This window comes from Myotis brandtii, unplaced genomic scaffold (genome assembly GCF_000412655.1).
Source record: "Myotis brandtii unplaced genomic scaffold, ASM41265v1 scaffold82, whole genome shotgun sequence".
Classification (NCBI taxonomy): domain Eukaryota; kingdom Metazoa; phylum Chordata; class Mammalia; order Chiroptera; family Vespertilionidae; genus Myotis; species Myotis brandtii.
The window spans coordinates 10,436,308-10,458,348 of record NW_005371324.1 but is presented as its reverse complement, the minus strand read 5'-3'; the positions used below and the strand labels follow the sequence as shown (position 1 = coordinate 10,458,348).

At 35.6% G+C, this 22,041-nt stretch overlaps 1 protein-coding gene across 2 annotated transcripts in view; it reads right to left on the bottom strand.

Moving 5' to 3' along the window:
- Nucleotides 1-22,041, bottom strand: part of TMTC2 (transmembrane and tetratricopeptide repeat containing 2) — a 423,041-nt gene that overhangs the window by 187,349 nt on the left and 213,651 nt on the right. For both annotated transcript variants that reach the window (XM_005884159.2, XM_014531683.1), the window contains exon 3: nt 19,863-20,691. In XM_005884159.2, coding sequence (XP_005884221.1) covers nt 19,863-20,691 — 829 coding nt within the window. The remainder of the gene's footprint in view (nt 1-19,862; nt 20,692-22,041) is intronic.

The following is a 22,041-nucleotide window of genomic DNA, read 5'->3' as shown; positions in this document are numbered from 1 at the left end:
ATATTTTAAATTTTTAATTTTCAAGTAAATCTGGGCCAATCATAACAAAGCTCAGGGCAACATTAAATACTGTAGAAGCCAATTTTAAAAAAAGAAAAATAATGGACATTCTCATGATTACATTTTATAAAAATTTCTACTTCTGATATACAAATATAATACATCTGAAATACAGATCAATACACTAATATCTATTAACTTCTCTATGTTAACTTTTGACAGTTTATCAACTTAGCAGCTAGTATTTAATAGGGAAAAGGCATAGCTAATATCAGAGAAAATGAGATTAGGAGTAAATAATCAGTAAAAATGCAAATTTAAAGAATCACATATTTACATGTGTAGAAAAATGTTTATGCATGTTAATAAGAGAAAATTATGTTTTAAATAAGTATGAAATTTCTAAAAATAAATATCAATCACCTTTGATATATGAACAAATCTTGGGAAACTATCATTTTAAAGTAATTTCTTCTGTACTTTCAGCTGACTATTAACAGAAGAGGGGATATTAATTTTTTTTTTGCCTTTTTTTCTGCTGGATAAGCAGATAAAGATTCTTGAAAGGCTAGGTGAAGAAGACCCAAGATGGCAGAGAAAGTAGAAGTTGGATTCACCTTCTACCATGACCACATCAAAATTACAACTAAAGTATAGAAAAATCAACATGTATGAACATCTGAGGACTAGCTGAACAGAATAAATAAACTCAGAGAGAACTTATACAAAGAAGAAGTAAGCATAAAAAAAGTACAGAAACTGTAAAAAAAAAGTAAGAAATAAAAATACAATAACTAAAGTGAAGAATACACTTGAAGGAATCAACAGTGGGGATCAAATCAGCAATTTGGAAGACAAGGTAGCAGAAAACAATCAGAACAGGGGGGAAAAGAATTTAAAACAATGAGATAGCCTAAGGAACTTGAGGGAGAACATCAAGCATAACATCTGTATCACAGAAGGAGGGGAGAGCATGCAAGAGACTGAGAAACTATTTGAAGAAATAATGACTGAAAACTTCACTAATCTGGAGAAGGAAAAAAATCCCACAAGGACAGAAAGCAGAGAGTCCCAAACAATATGAATCCAAAGAGGCCCAAACCAAGACATCATAATTAAAATCGCTAAGGTTAAAGACAAAGAGAAAATCTTAAAAACAGCAAGAAAAGAACACATAGTTACCCACAGGGGAGCTCCCATAAAACTGTCAGCTGATTTCTCAGCAGAAACTTTTTAGGCCAGAAGGGAATGTCATGAAATATTCAAAGTGATGGAAAGCAAGGACTGACAACCAGGAGGTCTACCCATCATTTAAAATTAAAGCAAAAATAAAGAGCTTCCCAAACAACAAAAAGCCAAAGGAATTAACCACTACCAAACCAGTATTACAAGAAATTTATTTGTTTTAATTATTATTACAAGATATTTTAAAGGGAGTTTTTTAAAGGAGAATAAAAGGAAAAAATTAGGAACATAAATATGAATGAAAATGTTATTAACTAAGTACCTATTGATAATCATTTTAAATATAAATGGTTTAATGATCCTATGGTAAATGGTTTAAAGACACAGGGTAGCTGAATAGATTAAAAACAACAACAACATAAAACAAGACCTACATATATGCTGTCTACAAGAGACCCACTTCAGATCAGAAGACACACAGAGTGAAAGTAAAGGGATGGAGAAAGGTATTTCATGCAGATGGAAACACAAAAATAGCTAAGGTAGCAATACTTACATCAGATAAAACAGACTTAAAACAAAGGCAATAAGGGGCAAAGAAGGACATTATATAATGATAAATGTCTTAATCCAACAAGAGGATATAATCCTTATACACATTTATGTACCCAAGAGAGAAGCATCTAAATATAAAAGGCACATTTTGATGGACATAAAGGGAGAGATTAACAGTAACAATGTAATAGTAGGGGGTTTTAACACCCCACTGACATCAAATCAACAAGAAACAATGACCTTAAATGACACAATAGACCAGATAGATTTAATTGATATTTTTGAAGAATTGCACCCCAATGCAGGAGAATATATATTCCTTTCAAGTGCACATAGAACATTTTTCAGGAAACACCACATGTCAGGCCACAAAACTAGGTCAATATATTTAAGAAAATTAAAATCATATCTAGCATCTTCTTTGGCCACATTAGTATGTAACTGGAAAGTAATTACATGAAAAAAACTGAAAACACATGGAGGCTGAGTAAAATGTTACTAAACAATAATGGGTTAATAAAGAGATCAAGGAAGAAGTCAAAAGGTACCTGGAGACAAATAAAAATAAAAACACAAACACTCAAAATCTATGGGACACAGCAAAAGCAGTCCTAAGAAGGAAATTCATAGCAATACAGGCCTACCCAAAGAAAAAGAAAAACCTGAAATAATCATTCTGAACTTACACCTAAAGAACTAGAGAAAGAATAACAAAGCCCAAAGTAAGAAAAGAAATAATAAAGATCAGAGTGGACATAAAAGAAATAGAGTCTAAAGAAAAACAACAAAAAAGATCAATAAAGCCAAGAGCTGGTTTTTTGAAAGTATAAACAAAATTGATAAGCCTTTAACCATACTCATCAAGAAAAAATGAAAGAATAACCCAAATAAAATCACAAATGCAATAAAAGAGAAGTAACAACTGATACAACAGAAATACAAAAGATTATAAGAAAATACCACAAACAATAACATTGGCAATCTGAAAGAAATGGATACATTCTTAAAAAAATAGAAATCTTCCAAGACTGAAATGAAGAAACAGAAAAACTGAACAGACCCAATTATGACCAACAAAATCAGAGCAACCATAAAAAAAACTCCCAACAAACAGAAGTCCTGAACTGGATGGCTTCACAGGTGAATTTCACCAAACATTCAAAGAGGAATTAACACTCACCATTCTCAAAGTATTCCAAAAATTCAAGGGGAGAGAATATTCCCAACCTCATTTTATGAGGCCAGCATTATACTGATTTCAAAACCCGATAAAAACACTACAAAGAAAGAAAATTATAGGCCAATATCCCTGATGAACATAGATGCAAAAACCCTCAACAAAATACTAGCAAACTGAATTCAGCAATACATTAAAAAGATAATACACTATACTGTTGTAATGTACCCCGCGAATCACAGAAGGATGCCTCAAGAAGTCGAATTAAAGAGTCACATTTATTGCAATCCGGGACTATGAGGGGACATTCCCAAATCTCATAGCAATAAGATGGTGGCAAAACCAGACTTATATATGCAAAAATCACAAAGGTATTGATTACATCCCAGGGTTTGGAATGAGGAGGAACGCACCACCTGTGGCCACTAAAACAATTTAGGGTAATTGTGCTGTCCTGTTTCCCAGGTACAGAAGAATGTGCTTCGATAACCAGTAAGATCACAATCAATGGGATAGTCATTCAATCAATAAGGCATTCAATCGAATGGGATGATTTATACAATTCAGAAAATCAAAATAACCTGTCCATTGTTAAACAAAGCAAATAGGTACCATACTTCAATACCACATTCAAGTGGGATTCATTCCTGGGATTCAAATGTTGATCCAGTATCTACAAATCAATTACAGTGATACACCACATGAAAAAAAAAAGGATAAAAATTACTAGTATATGATCATATCAATAGATGCAGAAAAAAGCATTTGAGAAAATCCAGCACCCTCTTATGATAAAAAACTCTCAGCAAAATGGAAATAAAAGGAACATAATTCAACATGATAAAGGCCATAGATGAAAAACTCACAGTTAACTCATATTCAATGGGGAAAAAGTAAAAGCATTTCCCTTAAGATCAGGAAAAAAAGAGGGATGTCCACTTTCACCACTCTTATTTAAAGTACTATTGGAAGTCCCAGCCACAGCAATCAGACAAGAGGAAGAAATAAAACGCATCCAAATTGGGGGTGGGGGTGGGGGGAGGTAAAACTGTCATTTGCAGACAATATGATATGACATAGAGAGAACCCTATGCCTGGCCTGTGTGGCTCAGTGGTTGAGCGTCAACCCACGAACCAGGAGGTCAAGGTTCGATTCCCGGTCAGGGTACTTGCCCAGGTTGCAGGCTGGATCCCAAGTTAGGGGCATGCAGGAGGCAGCCAATCGATGATTCTCTCTCATCATCAATGTTTCTCTCCTTCTCCCCCTCCTTTCCTTTCTCTGAAATCAACAAAAACACATATTATAAAAAAAGAGAATTCTAAAGGTCCCACCGAAATACTACTAGAACTGATAAAGGAATTCAGTGAAATTCAGGGAACTAATACTATATAAAGAGAACCCTAAAAGTTCCAAGAAAATAATACAAGAACTGATAAAGGAATTCTGTATAGAGAGAAACCTAAAGGTTCCACCAAAATATACTAGAACTGATAAAGGAATTCAGCAGGATACAAAATAAACATTCGAAAATCAGCACCATGTTTATACACCATTAATAAGCTATTAGAAAGAGAAACTAAGCAAACCTTCCCATTAACAATTGTACAAACAAAAATTAAATACCTGGAAATAAAATTAACCAAGGAAGTAAAAGACCTGTACTCAGAATGATAAGACATTAAATAAATAAATTAAAGAAGGTAAAAATAAATGGAAGCATATACCATGCTCATGGATAAAAATAATTATCATTAATATGTCCATACTACCCAAAGCAATCTATAGAGTCAATGCAATTCCTATCAAAATACCAATAGCATTTTTTTCACAGAGCTAAAACAAATAATCTAAAAATTTATATGAAGCCACAAAAGGCCCCAAATAGCCACAGCAATCTTGAGAAAGAAGAACAAAGTGGAAGGTATTCTGTTACCCAATATCAAACTATACTACAAGCTACAGTAATAAATACAAAGTATGATACTGGCATAAAAACAGACACATAGATCACTGCAACCCAATAGAGAGCCCAGAAATAAGCCCGTGCCTATATGATCATTTAATGTATGATAAAGAAGATAAGAACATACAATGGGGTAAAGACATTCTATTCAATAAATGAGGTTGGAAAAATTGGACAGACACATGCAAAAAAACTGAAACTAGACCACCTTCTTACACCATATACAAGAAAAACTCAAAATGTATTAAATACTTAAATGTAAGACCTGAAACCATAAAACTCCTAAAAGAAAACATAGGCAGTAAATCTCTGACATTTCTCTTACTAGTATTTTCCTGATATATCTCCTCATGCAAGAGAAACAAAAGAAAAAATTAACAAATAGGACTATATCAAACTAAAAAGATTTTGCACAGCAAAGGAAAACATTAACAAAGTGAAAATACAACCTACTGAATAGAAAAAGATATTTATGAATGATATATCTGATAAGGATTTAATATCCAACATTTATAAAAAAAACTCAGATAACTCAACACCAAAAAGAAACAAACACCAAAAATTCAATTAAAAAAATGGGCCAAGGACCTGAACAGACACTTCTCCAAACAGGATATACAGATGGCCAATAGACCTATGAAGAGATGCTCACTATCACTAATCATCAGAGAAATGCAAATCAAAACCACAGTGAGGTATCACCTCACACCAGTCAGAATGGCTCTCATCAGTAAACCAATAAACAATTGTTGAAACCCTTGGGCACTGTTGGTGGGAATGCAGACTGTTGCAGCCACTATGGAAAACAGTATGGCAGTTCCTCAAAAAATTAGAAATGAGACTGCCTTATGAGCCAGGAATTCTACTTCTGGGTATGTATGTGAAGAAACCCGAAACACTAATTCAAATAAATATATGCACCCCTATGTTCATTGCAGTGTTACTTATAATAGCTAGATAGGGAAGCAACCCAAGTATCCACCAATAAATGAGTGAATAAAAAAGTGGCAGTACATATATATACAATGGAATATTACTCGGCCATAAAAATGAAATCTTAGCATTTACAACAGCATGGATGGACCTAGAAATGTATTATGCTCAGTGAAATAAGTCAGACAAAGAAAGACAAATACCATATGATGTCACTTGTACATGGACTCTAAAGAACAAAATAAATGAACAAACAAAATAGAAAAAGACTCATACTTGTGGAGAATAGAATGATGCTTGCCAGAGGGAGTGGGGTTGGGATACTGGGTGGAAAAGGTGAAGAGATTAAGAAGTGCAAATGGGTCGTTACAAAATAGTCATGGGGGTGTAAAGTACAGCATGGGGAATATCAGCAATAACATTGCAATGACTATGTATGGTGTCAGGTGGGCACTTGAAATAATGGGGGGGACACTTTGCAAAATATATAATCATCGAATCACTATGCTGTCCATCTGAAACTAATACAAAATAATATTGAATAAAAACTGTACATGAAAATATTTGAAAAAGCAGTTAAGATTATAAAAAGAAAGGCTATGCAGCAAATACTTGAGTATAAAGCATTTTTGCATCCCTTGAAAATCTTAACATTGAATTAAATAATGTCGTTACTCATTTAACAGTCTTAAATGCACAACTCAGAAACTTCTACTGCCAGGCAGTGAAAGATAGCCAATCAGCAGAGGGGTAAGATAAATGGGAAGAATCAGGAAAAGCTTTAAATTCAGAAACATCCATGTGCTGAAATGACATTATCGCATCAACGGAGCAATGTAAGAAAGAGAAGCAACTCTGATCTTAGCCAGATTGCATCCCAACAGGGCATTCTCAGAGCCATGAAAGGATCATTTATACCAAACACGTCTACTGGACACATATTAGTGATTAACAAATATTACCAACTAGTAATTATGACCAGATACATGCTCTTATTGGCAGAAATCATATAATCTATCCACGAGTCCTAAATAATGCTGACATTCAGACTATTTATATGTCAGGTTGATTAAAACTCATAGGGAAACTGTATTTTTCTATCAAATGACCAGATATGGGGCTAGGATATACCTCTTTAAACCAAAGTTGTTAACTTGAAACCTCAAAAATAAGTATCTACTCCAAGCTCAACTGGGAATGAGCTGAAAACCTACAGGCACAACCAAAACATGGCGGGCCTCTGACCACAGCAGAAAACAGCCTCTTGCTAGAACAACTGCACACACCACAGCACAGAGTACGGTGCTGGGAGGACTGTGGGGACTGTACAACCGGCCGCAGGAAGTATCTCAACATCGTTGAAAATGTAACAGCAAAAGAGATTTTAAAATCCTGTTCCATGGCTTCCAAATAACAGAATTTCAAGAGCAAAAGTAATTTTATTATATCCTTGTGATTGGAGAAAAGAAAAATGCACAATCTATAGATTTATATGACATCATTCATGATGCAAGACCAGAAACTTATTTCTCCTTTAAATTAATTTTCAACCGTCACATGAATGTGAACACCACCACTCATTCACTAATTAATCTCTAGAGCAAATATAACTTGATGCCATCCTTGGAAAGTATTCAGATTATTCCAAAACACTGTGAGTAGAGATATGAGGTGCTCCACACCATTACTGCAAACCATGAAAGCTTATTGTAAAACTCAAAGAAAGTAAGCCAACTGTTAAAGTAAAACCAGATGATATCTTCAAATTATTTCAAAACTTCTCCTCTTTGCTGGTGGTCTCATGATATATAGTCTGAGAAATTTTCTCTAGTTTCCCAAAGAACAAGAATAGAAGGAGAAAAAAAAATGTTTATCACATTTCCTTATTACATAAACTCCAAGTTGCAAGACACAGAACCGCAAACATTGTAAGACTGTAAATTTCCTCTGCCGTCAGCCCCAAACATTGTAAGACTGTAAGTTTCCTCTGCCACCCAGGCAAACAACTGCACTTAAGAAAAAAAGTGCACTGATGCCTCAGTAATCCGTCCTTGTCAAAACCTGCCTCTCAGCTGTTGTATTGCATATCTAATCCAGTTTTTCTTTCTGCACTTACCATTCTTAGAAAGTTTTCCTAATTATAATAGATGCCTATACAACTTCCAAAAGAGATGTTGATGTTGCTATTTTAATATGATATCCCATGGTATCTTGCATAAAGGAATTAAATTAAGCTGTTTAAAATGAATGAATGCTCAGAGTAGCAGCTAGTATTATTGGGGATTAGAATCCTAAATACAAGACACAATAAAGTTTCTAATATAGTTCTGTCCTCAAGATTTGTTTGTTCTTTTAAATTTCTTTCTGTCTACTGTTTGATCAAACCAGATTGTGCTTTCTGACTTGGAAAACAATATTATCATTTTTTAACTCAAAACTTCTAATATTTGATCCTCACCTCACTTTTAGTAAGCACATAATATGCATGTTCCTGCTAGATCCCCCTGGTTGGTAATATTTTTAAATTACAAATAAATTGAACACTATTATTCAAAGCTAAAGATATTTTCAACACCCATTTGCATAACAGTGGGTCTCACACTTTGTATTAGTCATCTTTTTATATAAAGTTATACATATATAAATAGTCCTCTACAGCCAACCACTTTTCAATAATTATATGACTTGAAACATATCAGATTTTTCTGTAATCTCTGAACTTAAATGTTGTCTTCTTTTAAATCCACTAAAATCATAATAGGTGTGTATGCATACTAAAGATAAAACTAAAATATACTACATGTCTTTTTGAAAATCTGCTACATCTGTAAAATTATCTGAAACCTTATTATCACAGCAGGACATAAAAATATTTTCCTTTTCCCCTTCTGTGTTTTATAAGGTCAAACACCTGTAATTTGATTTTGCATGAGATAGTGCTATAATATACTTTATAGCTTACTCTAGCAGCTTAGCTCTCTTTTGTTGAAGAATTAAAAATTTTAAAAGTATCTGCTATGATCTAAACCATACAACTCTATTCTCAAATATATCTTCTAACATAGCTAACCATCCCTGAATAGATGCCAGATTTGAAGATATTTCTTAGCTTTCTCTTTCTGGTGGCATAGTAGAACTCAATGTTCAGAGTACCTCCTTGTGGAGAACACATAAAAATGCTAGATAAACAATAAAACTATCTGTTAATCAATGTATTAATTGAGAAAAAAAGTAAACATCCCCAAGTCTAGAAACTGCATGAAAGCAGGAATCTAGAAGGATGAACAAGTGCTGAGGACGGCATCCACCCTGAATGTATCAGATGAACGCTCTGATGAACCAGGACTTGGCCTTTCCATAGACTTGGCTTCAAATAGTAGGTTGGGTTGCGGAAACCACATAAATGCTAGACCCCTGAAAGGAAACAGCCTGAAAAGATGAACTAAAAACAAACAAAAGAAGAAGGTGGATATTCTCTGCTCAACATATTTGGACAAACAGAAAAAAAATTCCCTGGAAATTCCTTTACATAAATCACCTTCACAAAGTTTGAGGCAATACAACACCTGTCACCCAAAGAGTCTCAAATCAAAAATATGTTTTAAATTAAACTGAGGCAGGTATATGGGGGAGGGGGGAGATACTGAGAACATTATTTACATAATGTTGTGCAAATACATTTGAAACTCTAGTTCCGTGGTCGGCAAACTGTGGCGCGCGAGCCACATGTGGCTCTTTGGCCCCTTGAGTGTGGCTCTTCCTAAGCCTTAGGAGTATGCTAATTAAGTTAATAACAATGTACCTACCTATATAGTTTAAGTTTAAAAAATTTGGCTCTCAAAAGAAATTTCAATTGTTGTACTGTTGATATTTGGCTCTGTTGACTAATGAGTTTGACAACCACTGCTAGTTGAGCTAAACAAAATCCGGGGGCGGGGGGGGGCGGGGGGGGAGAGAATGGAAATGTTTAGCAAAATTGATCCAAAAGTTAACCAGAATGTTTCCAAAATCATAAAAGAAATTAAATCAATAGAAACATATATACCTTCTCATACACAAAACATCATGCTTAGTCATTCTACCAAATGACTAAGTATACAGGTACATTCTACCAAATATGTATGGGAAGTGGTACTCTAATCTTTTATAAAATCTTTCAGAAAACAAAAAAAGAAGTGATACTCTCAAACTGATTCTATGATGCTAATTGATTCTAAAACGAGAAAATGACAGCACAATATTGGAACTGCCGACCTCACACAGGACCATGGGGGAAAAATAAATTTAGAAGAATATAAAAATGAAAATACATTATAACTAACTCCTCCGCCTATTCCAGGGATGCAAAGCAACTTCAACATTAGAAAATATGTTAGTATAAATTATCAAATTAACAGATGGAGTGTAAAAATACATGTCATTATCAATACAAATTCAGAAAAAAAATTAAACTAGAAATAAATCTCTACGGATCAAAATTATCTACAGAAAACCTATAAAATGCACATAGTTAATAGTGAAATATTAAAAATTCTTTTTAAAATAAGAATGAGACAAAAACCTGTTGTCATCGCTTCTGTTTAACACCGTAATGAGGTTCTAACATCAAGTAAGAGAAATGAATTGAAAGAAACAAAACTGAAATAAGAAAAAGTATGACTTCAAAGATACTGGTAATACTCAAGTTGCAAAATGGGTATTTGTTTTAGCAATATTCTTTAAATAGTACAAATATAAAGTGTATATGTGTACATGTATCTCAATGAACAATGTATTTCATAAATATTTTAATAGAATGTTAGAAAACTTAAGAATCAAACACAACAGCTAATATGGGTATGAAATTAATTTGTTTATACTTTTTAAAAATTATATGCTAGTTTCAATTCCTTTAAAATATAACTGATAAATTTATTCAATCTAAGACAACCCCAATTTTAGATTTGAGAGTTTTACAAAACCTGTAAAGGTTCTAAAAGTTGGTTATGGATAACCTCAAAGAGATTATTATCACCTGCTTCACTGATAATATACCACCATAGGGCCATTTTAATTGAGTCTGTTGTGATCTGGTTTTGAGTTGTTGTTTTTTTTTTGTTGTTGTTGTTGTTTTATAACACAACCTACTCACAGTCATTAGAACTGGTAGAAAAAAGAAAGAATTGTGTGCCACTCCATTCTTAGTGGCAAGAAAACCATGTACTTTTGAACTTCTGTGAATACTCCATTTCAACTGAAAAATAATTACAGTTGATATCTTCAAGAATCAAATGTTTAAATGGAGCCTTAATTTAACAATTCAGCAAATTTACTTTTAAACTATTTCAGTCTAGATTGAGTAAATGACACATTTTCATTTTATTCTTGTCAGCCCTATTATTTTCTATTTCTTTTTTTAACTCAAAAGAAATGAAAAGAAGCAACACAGAATTTCTTTACTGTACAGAAGTCTGATTCAACTTTGTACTATTTCTCTCTCAACCAGCCTTTACTGGTACTATTAGCTGCCACATCTCCTACCACATCTCTGTTAAAAATCAAAATCTGTATCTTACAACTCTTTGATTAGGCCAGTCAGTCTTAACAATATACTATATTGATTCCCTTCCTGACTTAACTGTTAAGTTTTATTCATTATAAAAATCTGAACCTCTTTTGGAAAATGTTCATCTTACTTTAGAAGTAACATAACATTATCAACAAAATAAAATAATAAAATGTAATACTTCATTTCAAAGCTAGCTGGTTAATCACAATTCACCGTAGAAGATATTCAATTAAAGGTAAACAAAAACTTAGACTATAAAATCCACAGTGAATTAGTCAAGTTTCACATGACTTAGAGGTTTAGATTTCACTTGAATTATGAGTTGTTTCCTGAATAAAATTATATTCCATCAACATACTTGTTTCTGGAAATCTGAAACGATGAGAAGTTGAAATGGGAGTATCAATTTTACAGAAACCCAGGATGAAAGAAAAATGGTCTAATCTTGCATAACTGAAACAATTATTTGTCTCTTTCTTTTTTAATCTAAATGGGCAATATTTGTTATTTGTATTAGGATGGGATGAATATAAAATGCATAATCACTTTTAGAGTTTCAAATATGTGCATACATATGTTATTCAAGCATTTCACATACTTACATTAAAAACAGACATTAAAAATAAACATTAGCTTCTTAATAAAATTTTCTTGAATTGACCCTGCTTAATTTTTCCTAATTATTTTTTAAGATATTTTTTCACACCATTAAAAATCATAGCTATATGTTCCTTAAAGCAAACTGATATAGAGTTAATAAACTATTCTAAAGAACTGATTTGATTTTCAATCTAACTTTAAAAATGCAAATGTCTTTTAGCATACCAGATATGCTACCTCTATGCTATCATTCTCTTTTATGTTTATGTGCTCACTGATCTGTTTATCTATAATAACTTTGTTAGTCTGTGCATATGACCTTAATCAGTAAGAATGTCAGCAAGTCATTGGTTTCAGGGAAGATAAGCAAGGAGTTTGAGATGCTGGCAAATCACCCAGGTGGAGAAGTTCCACACAGAGATGAGGTCATGGGGAAAATACCTTCGAAATTCAATGACCCATTTATTGACCCATGTTATTTACCAGATAGTGTTGTTAATTCTACCCAGAAAGGAAAATAAAGGCCGTCTTTGGACAGAATCTTGATGAATCAATCTAGAGAGGAGACAAAACTGCAGAAAAGAGAGCTGTGAAAAATGAAAAGATAGTGAAAATTGTGTAGTGTCTGAAAAGCCATAGAAGCAGAAACCAATTGTGCCAAATTCTACAGAGCCAAAGACACATGGGGATTTAGATGGAGCCAATAAGAAAGGTGATCATACATTTAGCCACTTTGTAATGAATTTAAAAATGCTTTTTTCAAGCAAATATTAATCAATATGGTTTATAAAATGTTAGTTTAAACAGAAAAAAAGGCCATTTAAATATTATGTGGCTTGCTCATTAAAGCAGTCATCAGAGAAAATTTCCTCTTTCCTAAGCACAAAAATGCAGAGTCATTGTGAAATCAGCAAACTGCAGTAATCAACCATGTCTAGTATTTTCCTGACATTATCAACCACATAATGAGATGAGACTTGTGGTTTACATAGTCCAAATCAGCTATCATTTCTCTGCTACCCCAATTTAAACCATAAATTATCGGCACAGTCACTAAGACAGGCTTTACCCATCGTCATTTGCATCCAATCAGTTAATGACTGGCAGCTGTCTATAGTACCGATTACTGAAGGCAGCAGCTTCATGTATAATGCTTCGTGAGGCTTAAAATCATATTCAGTTAAAGCACGTGGTAGACTGAAGAACTCCAAAAATTGCAAAGGCTTTCAAAGGAAGGGAAAAAAAACCTAACAATGAAATAACTACATTCTCAGACAACCTGAGGAAAGACTGGCTTTAAAGGGTTTCTAATCTTTTGCCAGGCTCAAATAACATAATAAAGTAAAAAAATTTGCCTTTAGGAAGATTACTGCCAATCTCATAATTGCTAAGGAATGAACGCTAGACAGAATTATTATAAACAGAAAAATTATTATAAATAGGTTTAAAAAAGAAGAAGAAGAAACCTGGATTGAAAGAGTTTTGCCTTGTATCAGAAAGGAAGCATATGTCACAGAGGCAGCCATGGAATCCGCTCCCAATTCTATCCCTCCTGTTATAAAGCACACCTCAGTGCTCAGGAGAGCAACAGCCTAATATTTTACATGTTTGCCTTCTTTATGTATGTACACCTTATCTCTAAACAGATTATAAATCCTCTTTAAAGAGAAGGATGATGTCTTTAACATTTATTATTCAGTGTATTCATTACTGAATGCCTTTTCTCCACCAGGCACTGTCCTAATTGCTACATACATGGCATTTTAAAAATGCAAAAATCTCTGCCTTCGTGTGTCTTACATTCTAGTGTATGCTGGACATATATTCAGACAACAAACACATACACATGGACGAGGTAGTATGTCAAAGAGTAATAATAAGTGTTATAAAAAAAAAAGCATGGGAATAGGTAGGGAATGCTGGGAAAGGCAGGTAGTTGCAATTTTTAAATTGTTAGGAATTTAATTGGCTACCCTTTCCTAACAAGAAGTGTTTCCTAGGAAGGGGTAGCCAATTTTACATGCAGCAATTTACTTATAATGCAACATTTGACCACAGTCCTCAAGATGGTGAGGGAGACCAAGGAGAGAATATCCCAGGGAACACATTCCAGGAAGAAGCAATGCCAGGTGCAAAAGCTCTGAGGCAGGCGCTCACGTGGCATACAGAAGGCACATGAAAGGGGCCAAGGACTGGGTGATAGAAGTATAGGGTCCAGTCTGGGATGATGTGCTTTGACTTTGAGACAAATGGGGACTCAGTGGAGGACCAGAGGCCGTTAGTACCAGAGTCTGACTTGAATTACAAAGGGATCGCCAGGGCTGCTGGTTAAACACTGACTCTAAGGGTGTAAAATGGAAGCAGGGGTTCAGGTCAGACATGTAAAGAGACTGGAAGTCGTCACTCCCATCCTCTCACCAAGAAAAAGCTAAATAAATAAATAAATAAACCAATGCCTTTTTTGGAGCTATCAGTGAACTGAGGTCCTGGGGCAAGCCAGGACCCTAAAATCTGGAGAGAGGAGCAAATCCAGAGTCACAGCAGAGATGCGAATACCTGGAGTAGAAGCTGTGGGAGATGGAAATTGATGGGAACAATGAACTTGTAATTGTGAGGAGTTGCTAGCGACTGAATGTGAGAGGGAGAAACTCATGGGGCCACAGCAAACTTAGGGGCCTCTACACTTCTGTGAGTTTTGCCTTCATGGACACCACCAGGTTCTCATGTAAAGAGCTAAGATGCCCTCCTGGCTCCTGAGGAGGGAGCATAAGAATAAACGTTTTGAAATACAATAGTTCCCCCTTATCCACAGGATAAGTTCCAAGACCCCAGTGGATGCCTGGCACCACGGATAATACCAATCCCTACACAGCCATGTGTCACAATAAGATACATTGTGAGAAATGCAGTGTTAGGTGATTTCATCTTGTAGAAGAACACCGAGCTCACTTACACAAACCTAGACCATACTTTAATGTGACCGGCAGTGTAAGAGGTTTATTTACACCAGCAACACCATCAGTTTACACCAGTTTATACCATCACCACTAACACATGAATAATGTCTTGCACTAGGACTTAATGTCAGCTACTACCTCTCTAGCAATAGGAAGGTGTCAGCCAAGGTATAATCTTTTAAGATCACTGGTCTATATGTAGTCTGTCATTTAGAGAAAGCTCATTATGTGGTGCATGACTACACATACTATGTTTTTTTCCTATAGGTACATATCTATGATAAAATTAATTTATAAATTAGGCACAGTAAGAGATTAAGAACAATAACTAATAATAAAATAGAACAATTATAACAATGTATTGCAATAAAAATTGTGAGCATGGGGTGTCTCTCTCTCTCTCTCTCTCTCTCTCTCTCTCTCTCTGTCTCCTTATTGGGAGGAATCCAGAGAAAAGCCCACGCAGACATGGGGAGAAGGTGCAAATTCCACAGACAGTGGCACAGTGGGGAACTGATTTTTTTTCCTCATCAACATTATAACCAAATGCCATTACTCAAGGACATGCTGTTAAGCGTGGATACAGTGGACAAAGGAATGATTCACATCCCAGGCAGCTTGGAGCAGGAGGCATGAGATTCCATCCCACTACTTGGAATGGCAAGCAATTCAAAACTTAAGAATTGTTTATTTCTGGAGTTTTCTACATAATATTCTCAGATCAAGGTGAACCATGGGTAACTGAAAGCATATAAAACAAAGCCTAGGATAAGGAGGGACTACTGTATGCCCTTATCTGTCTCCACAACAAAGGTCTATTCTTCAGGGGAAAGACCTTGCTGAATGGCATTCCTCACAGTCCAGACCCATCTAGCCTTCCTCTCTCAACTGGAGGGGGAGATAGAGAAAACTAATAAACATGCAGCAAGGTCAGAGCCGGAGACACAAAAATGTAACTATGAAACCATACAACACTCCCCTCCCTTTACCAACAGGCCTCCAGTATAATAACAGGGGATTACAGCAAAAAGAGATGCAAAACACAGACTCAGTTCTTAGAGAAGCCCACAGACAACAGGAGAGACAACAGTAAGGACACCAGATAAATGTGATGCCTCTGATAACAACCCAACACCTAGCCAGACTAAAATTAAACCTCACCCTACGCCCATTCACCTCAGTTCCTATTACCCACACATCAGGTCACTTTTAATAAAACATCCGCTCACTAACTCACTAACAAGAAAACAGAGGCAGGGAGATCAGGACACACACTTTAAATGATAATCCAATGAAAGATGACGGGCCATGGCAGGGAGATCAGGACACACACTTTAAATGATAATCCAATGAAAGATGAAGTTGGCTCGGGCCATGGTAGCAGTGGAAGTGGTGAAAAGTGGTCAAGATCTGGAGTTCTTCTGAAGACAGCAGAGATGAATTGCTAATGAAATGGAGGTAGGATGTGAAAGACAAAGTGGAGGTAGGGATGACTCCAAGTGGACCAGCGGCGCTGCAGGGAAAATGGAGCTGCCATCAACTGAGATAGTAAAGGCTTCAAGTAAAACAGTTGGCTGGAGTAAGGGTTCAGGAATCCAAAATTTTTGAGGAGGTGGTTAATCCTCACCTGAGGATATTTTTCTATTGATTTTTAGAGATAATGGAAGGAAGGGAGAGAGGCAGAGAGAGAAACATCAATGTGAGAGAGACACATCTATTGATTGCTTCCTGCATTCCCTGACCAGGGCTGGGGATCCAGCTTGCAACCGAAGTACGTGCCCTTGACCAGAATCGAACCTGGGCCCCTTCAGCACACAGGACGATGCTCTATCCGCTGAACCAAACCAGCTAGGACAGGAATTCAATTTTTAATGTCTCAAATGATATAATAAATACTGGTCAGTTGTGTATTCATTTAACTAATAGTATTCGGAGTGCTTAATACTATAACAAAAAGACATAAAAATATATTGGAAACCAAGAAAATGCTTAATAATTATTTTACCAACTAAATGGATAAATGAACAAATGATCAAATATTTTAACCATGTCACCAAAATAACTTCACCAGAATCATAATCATCACTGTCAACAGTAATAGCAGGTAAGGCTGGAAAACATCTAGGAGTTTACAAAATGCTTCAGCCAAGTCCAGGACGGAGCCTGTTACAGACACTCCTGCCCCTCCTTTTTTTCAGAGTAAGACAATGTGCCTGGGTACTTGCCTTCCCAGAATACAGATACCATTTCCCAGCCCTCTCTGCAGCTAGGTGAGGCCAATAGTCTGTGAGCAAAACATGGGGTGTACAATCTCTGAGGTCTGCTCATAAAGACAAAGGGTATACCCACCATTTGCCCTTTCTCTCCCTCTTCCTGTCAGCTGAAGTGCTGATGTGACAATGAGCCAGTTTGGACCACATGGACAGGGTGACACTACTGAGATGGCAAGGGAACAAAAGAGAAGGGGCTGGGATCCTGAAAATCCATGGCGCCATCTTATCAGCGCTGGGCTGCACTTACTTAGATTGTTGCATGAAAGAATGAGGCTTCTATCTTAGTCAAGCCACTGTTATCATGGCTCTTTGTTACAGGAACTGAAAACTTAACCAATAAATTTAATAAATCCTCAGAACAATCCTGGGATGCAAATAATGCGCTGATATTTTTCTTATAATTCCTTATTATGTTTCTGTTTTAAACAGCAGGAAAATAAACTGGTAGCACAGCCTTGTTTTATATATTTATATCTACCAGTGAAGAAAAATGAACTGAAAAGTATTCTGTGAGAACTGATTGCAACGATTTTTACAGCAAGATGTAGGTTCAGGCATCCAATAAACTATAGTACTAATTACCTAAAAAAGCCACAGGGTGAAGATTTTTCCATGAGAATATGCTATGCACTGATTTCACTCTTATGTGGGATCTAATAAACAAAATGAACTAATAAGCAAAACAGAGCCAGGCTCATAGATAGAGAGCAGGCAGACAGCTGTCAGGGTGGAGTTGGTGGGGGTGGAAGGATTGAGGAAAAAAAAAGAGAAATAATAGAAAAAATAAATAAAAATAAAGTTGCTAGTCACCTTAAAATTCCTGCAATCTATTAAACAGTATAAGTACCAACAATTAGTTCCTTGGCTTCCAGACATGTGTTGCTCATTCACATTAGGGGGCTTACAGGAGGCAGTGATCAATGATTTTCTCTCATCACTGATGTTTCTATTTCTCTCTTCCTTTCCCTTCCTCTTTGAAATCAATTATATATATATATAATTTTTAATGCAATACCTGACTATTTAGTTAGGGGCACTGACCTCTTTTCACTCAGACTGTCAAATAAAAAAATGACAACAGCCAACGCAATAGCCATCCAATGTGAATGAATCAAACATATACCCCTTTTTTTTGTCAGATCAGGAAAATGATATTTTTTGTTGTGTCACAGAATTTTAGCAATTCATTTACGTGTGCCATGACATGAACAAGTTGAAAATCACTGGTCTAGATAATTGTGTATATATCCTTATATACATCAGCAGGGCACTCCATAGAATTGGAACAGTTTTGTACTTTTAATATTTAAATACTGGTACAGAATTGTGTTAGGAAAAGGAGACGACCAGTTCAAATGCAAGCAAACATACTTTAAAGCAGTGGTTCTCAACCTTCCTAATGCCGAGACCCTTTAATACAGTTCCTCATGTTGTGGTGACCCCCAATTTCATTGTTACAAATTGAACATAATTAAAGCATAGTGATTAATCACAAAAACAATATGTAATTATATATGTGTTTTCCAATGGTCTTAGGCGACCCCTGTGAAAGGGTCATTCGACCCCCAAAGGGGTCGCGACACACAGGTTGAGAACCGCTGCCAAAGGATACATAACTAAAAAATGGATTATGAAGAACAAGAGTATTTGGCACTATTTACTATATTTCTGCACTTAAAATGTAAACTTATTTTCATTCAGTTGTTTTCAAGCTTCCATAACCATTTAATTGACTAAAACCAGAGAAATCCTTTGTAACAGCTTTTGACTATTCACTTACAGATCCTGAGGTTTGCTAAAATAACTTTCTAAATCAAAACCAATAAAAAAAAATATGATCAATCTTTACATGGTACAGTGAAAAGTTTATTTCCCCAAGTGACTTAAGAACTCAAATAAGAATGTGCTCACTACTTGGCAGCACCCCAGTTATTTGGCCTCTGCAATGCTAAGGATAACTCACGCTTGCATGCGTAAGCACTGACACCTACAGACACAGTTCCGAGGTTCAGAGGGAGACTTACCTCCAAATCTGCTAACTGTGTCAGTGTCATTCTTGTGGTGTTTGCTCAGGTGATGCTTACAAAACAGAAGAGCTCAAGTATACTTAATTGTTTTAACCTGACTTTTATTACACGCTGAAAGAGGTGATGTCCATCAGTACTTTAAAATGTGGAAACCAAGCATTTTTCTAAAATCTTATGGTAGTCGATATTTTTACATAACAAGAGTTCTAATTCCTCTGGACCAGTGGTTCTCAACCTTGGCTGCACATTAGAATCACCTGGGAATTATCCTCCGGAAATTCTGTTTCTTTGTTATGGGGTGGGGCCACAACATTAGTAACAAAGAAACAGAATTTCCAAAGGATGAGGCCCAGAAATCAGGATTTTAAAAAGATTCCCAGGTGATTCTAATGTGCAGCCAAGGTTGAGAACCACTGCTCTGGACAAATGTAGCCAAGGACTTGGAAAAATACTTCCCTATTCCAAATATGGAACACTGATATGTCTCTAAATTGCACTGCTCATCTCTTAAAAGATAAAAAGATATGGGCATTGCATAAAAGGACCTCTTCATCCTTAATGCTGTGTTTTAAGGCAAGAAGCATAGATATAAGAAGGCGGAAAGAGTCAACTGTCTAGGTAAAAGCATAAAATAAAGTATTACCTTTAGCTGGGTTTACTTTTATCCCTGACCTATACAGCATTTCCTCATTCTGCCAGTCTCCATTCCTGATTGCAGTCTTGAGTCCATAGAAAACAATTAATGTAGCTGTAGCATAAAAAATCAAGCTCTTGAGAAACCGCTTCTGGACTCTGACATAAAGGGCTCTGGCACCCACTGTAATGAGGAGGCAGAAGCCCATGCTAGGAATATACAATACTCGCTCTGCAATTACAAAGCCGACATAGAAAAACAGGTTCGTGGCAGGAACAAAGGGTATGATTAACAAAGATAAAGACAGTACAACAATGTTCTCTGTAGAAGGAAGTGGTGTTGTCTGTGGTACATTATTTTTAATGCCATTTTCTACTTTGGATGCAAAGCTGGGCTTAATCTCTGAGTTCCGGTACTCCACATCTGAATGGCAGCTATGTCCATTTGCATTCTGCTTGCCATTTGTTACAAATTTCCCATAGTATTCGCTTTCCACGCTTGGGCTCTTTAAACCACAGTAGGCAAGAAGGAGGAGTCCAATATAGAAGGCCACAGTGTGTAGGTTTCTCCAGTCACAAATTGTTTTGAGCAGAGGCACGGCATCCATTGACCAATCAAAACTGAGGGTATCAGGGCAGAGTAACAGCCAGAGGTTCTTGGTTGGCAAGTAGAAGAAGGTGAGTGTGCGAGCCAGGAGACTATCAGAATCAGCAGCTGGGTTGTCAGAGTTGGAAAAGCTCGGTGGTTTGTTTCCCATCCAGTATAAACGGGCACCCAAAAGGGAAGTCCCCCAGAGAGTTAACAAACTAATGCTGAGGAAAAGAGACAAATTCTTCCCCTGAAACCAAAAGAGAGGGGGGGAAAAATTAAGATGATCATCATCAATACAGCATGGTGACACTTCACTTAACATTAGAGATGAAATACATTTTTAAATGGACAGTTAACACAGCATTATGTCTTAAATATATGACTTTATCCACCTCCTTTTTAAACATGTTTAGGAAAATTTTAACCTAAAAAAATTGACTGTGGAATCCTACTTTGTATATAACTTTTGGTGAGTAGTTTTTCTTCTCCTTCCTTTTCTAATGTACCAATAACCAAAGCTTCAATTTCTTGACCTTTACAAAATGAGTTGTATATATTTCCTTCTTGGAATTAGCATCAGGTCAAAATAAGACAACAATATGAAAGTACTTAGCATTCTTAGTAGGCATCTAATAACTGAGTTCTTTCATTTTATAATTCAGATACTGGGGAAAAACAAAGAACAGTCATGACAAAAAAAAAATATGGGGAGAACAGGATTCCATTCAGCTCGAAAGTAGGAATAGCATTTCGCCATGTCTATGCCAGTCCTGACTTCATTGTCTTGAATATCCTTGCAGAATTTATAAACCAGGCTTTCATCTGTACCCCAGGCTGCCACTGGCATCAGTGACATCAAACATTTAACAACACTCCTCACGAATGTGAAGTTTTTCACGTTGATGACAACTTTTTAGGAATACAATGACTTTAAAACAAACTTATTTTATGAGAAATAAAATCGTGAGATGAAGGCAAAAGGACATCCTTGTTAATGAGAATATTGTGGCAAACTCTTTCAATATGAATAAGAATTTAGTGACCTCAAACAATCTAAGTCCTGAAATGAAGAAAATATTTGCAAATAATACATTAATATCCAAAATATATACATAATTCATACAACTCAAAGAAAAAAAACAAATACAATTACAAAACGGTCAGAGGATCTGAATAGACATTTTTCCAAAAAAAGATATAATAGATGGCCAATAGGTACATGAAAAGATGCTCAACATCACTAATCATCAGAGAAATGCAAATCAAAACAACAACCAGCTATTACCTCACACATTTCACAACAGCTATTATCAAAAAGATAAGAAATAACAAGTGTTGATGAGGATGTGGAGAAAGGGGAAACCTTATGTACAGTTTGGTGGAAATATAAATTGGTGCACCCACTATGGAAAATAAGCATGGAAATCTGCCTCATTATAATTGAATTACCATATGATCCAGCAATTCCACTTCTAGTTATTTATGTGAAGAAACTGAAATTACTATGTGAAAAAGATATCTTGCATCCCCATGTTCACTGCAGTATTATTTATAGCAGCCAAAACATGAGACCATCTCAAGTGTGTATCGATAGATG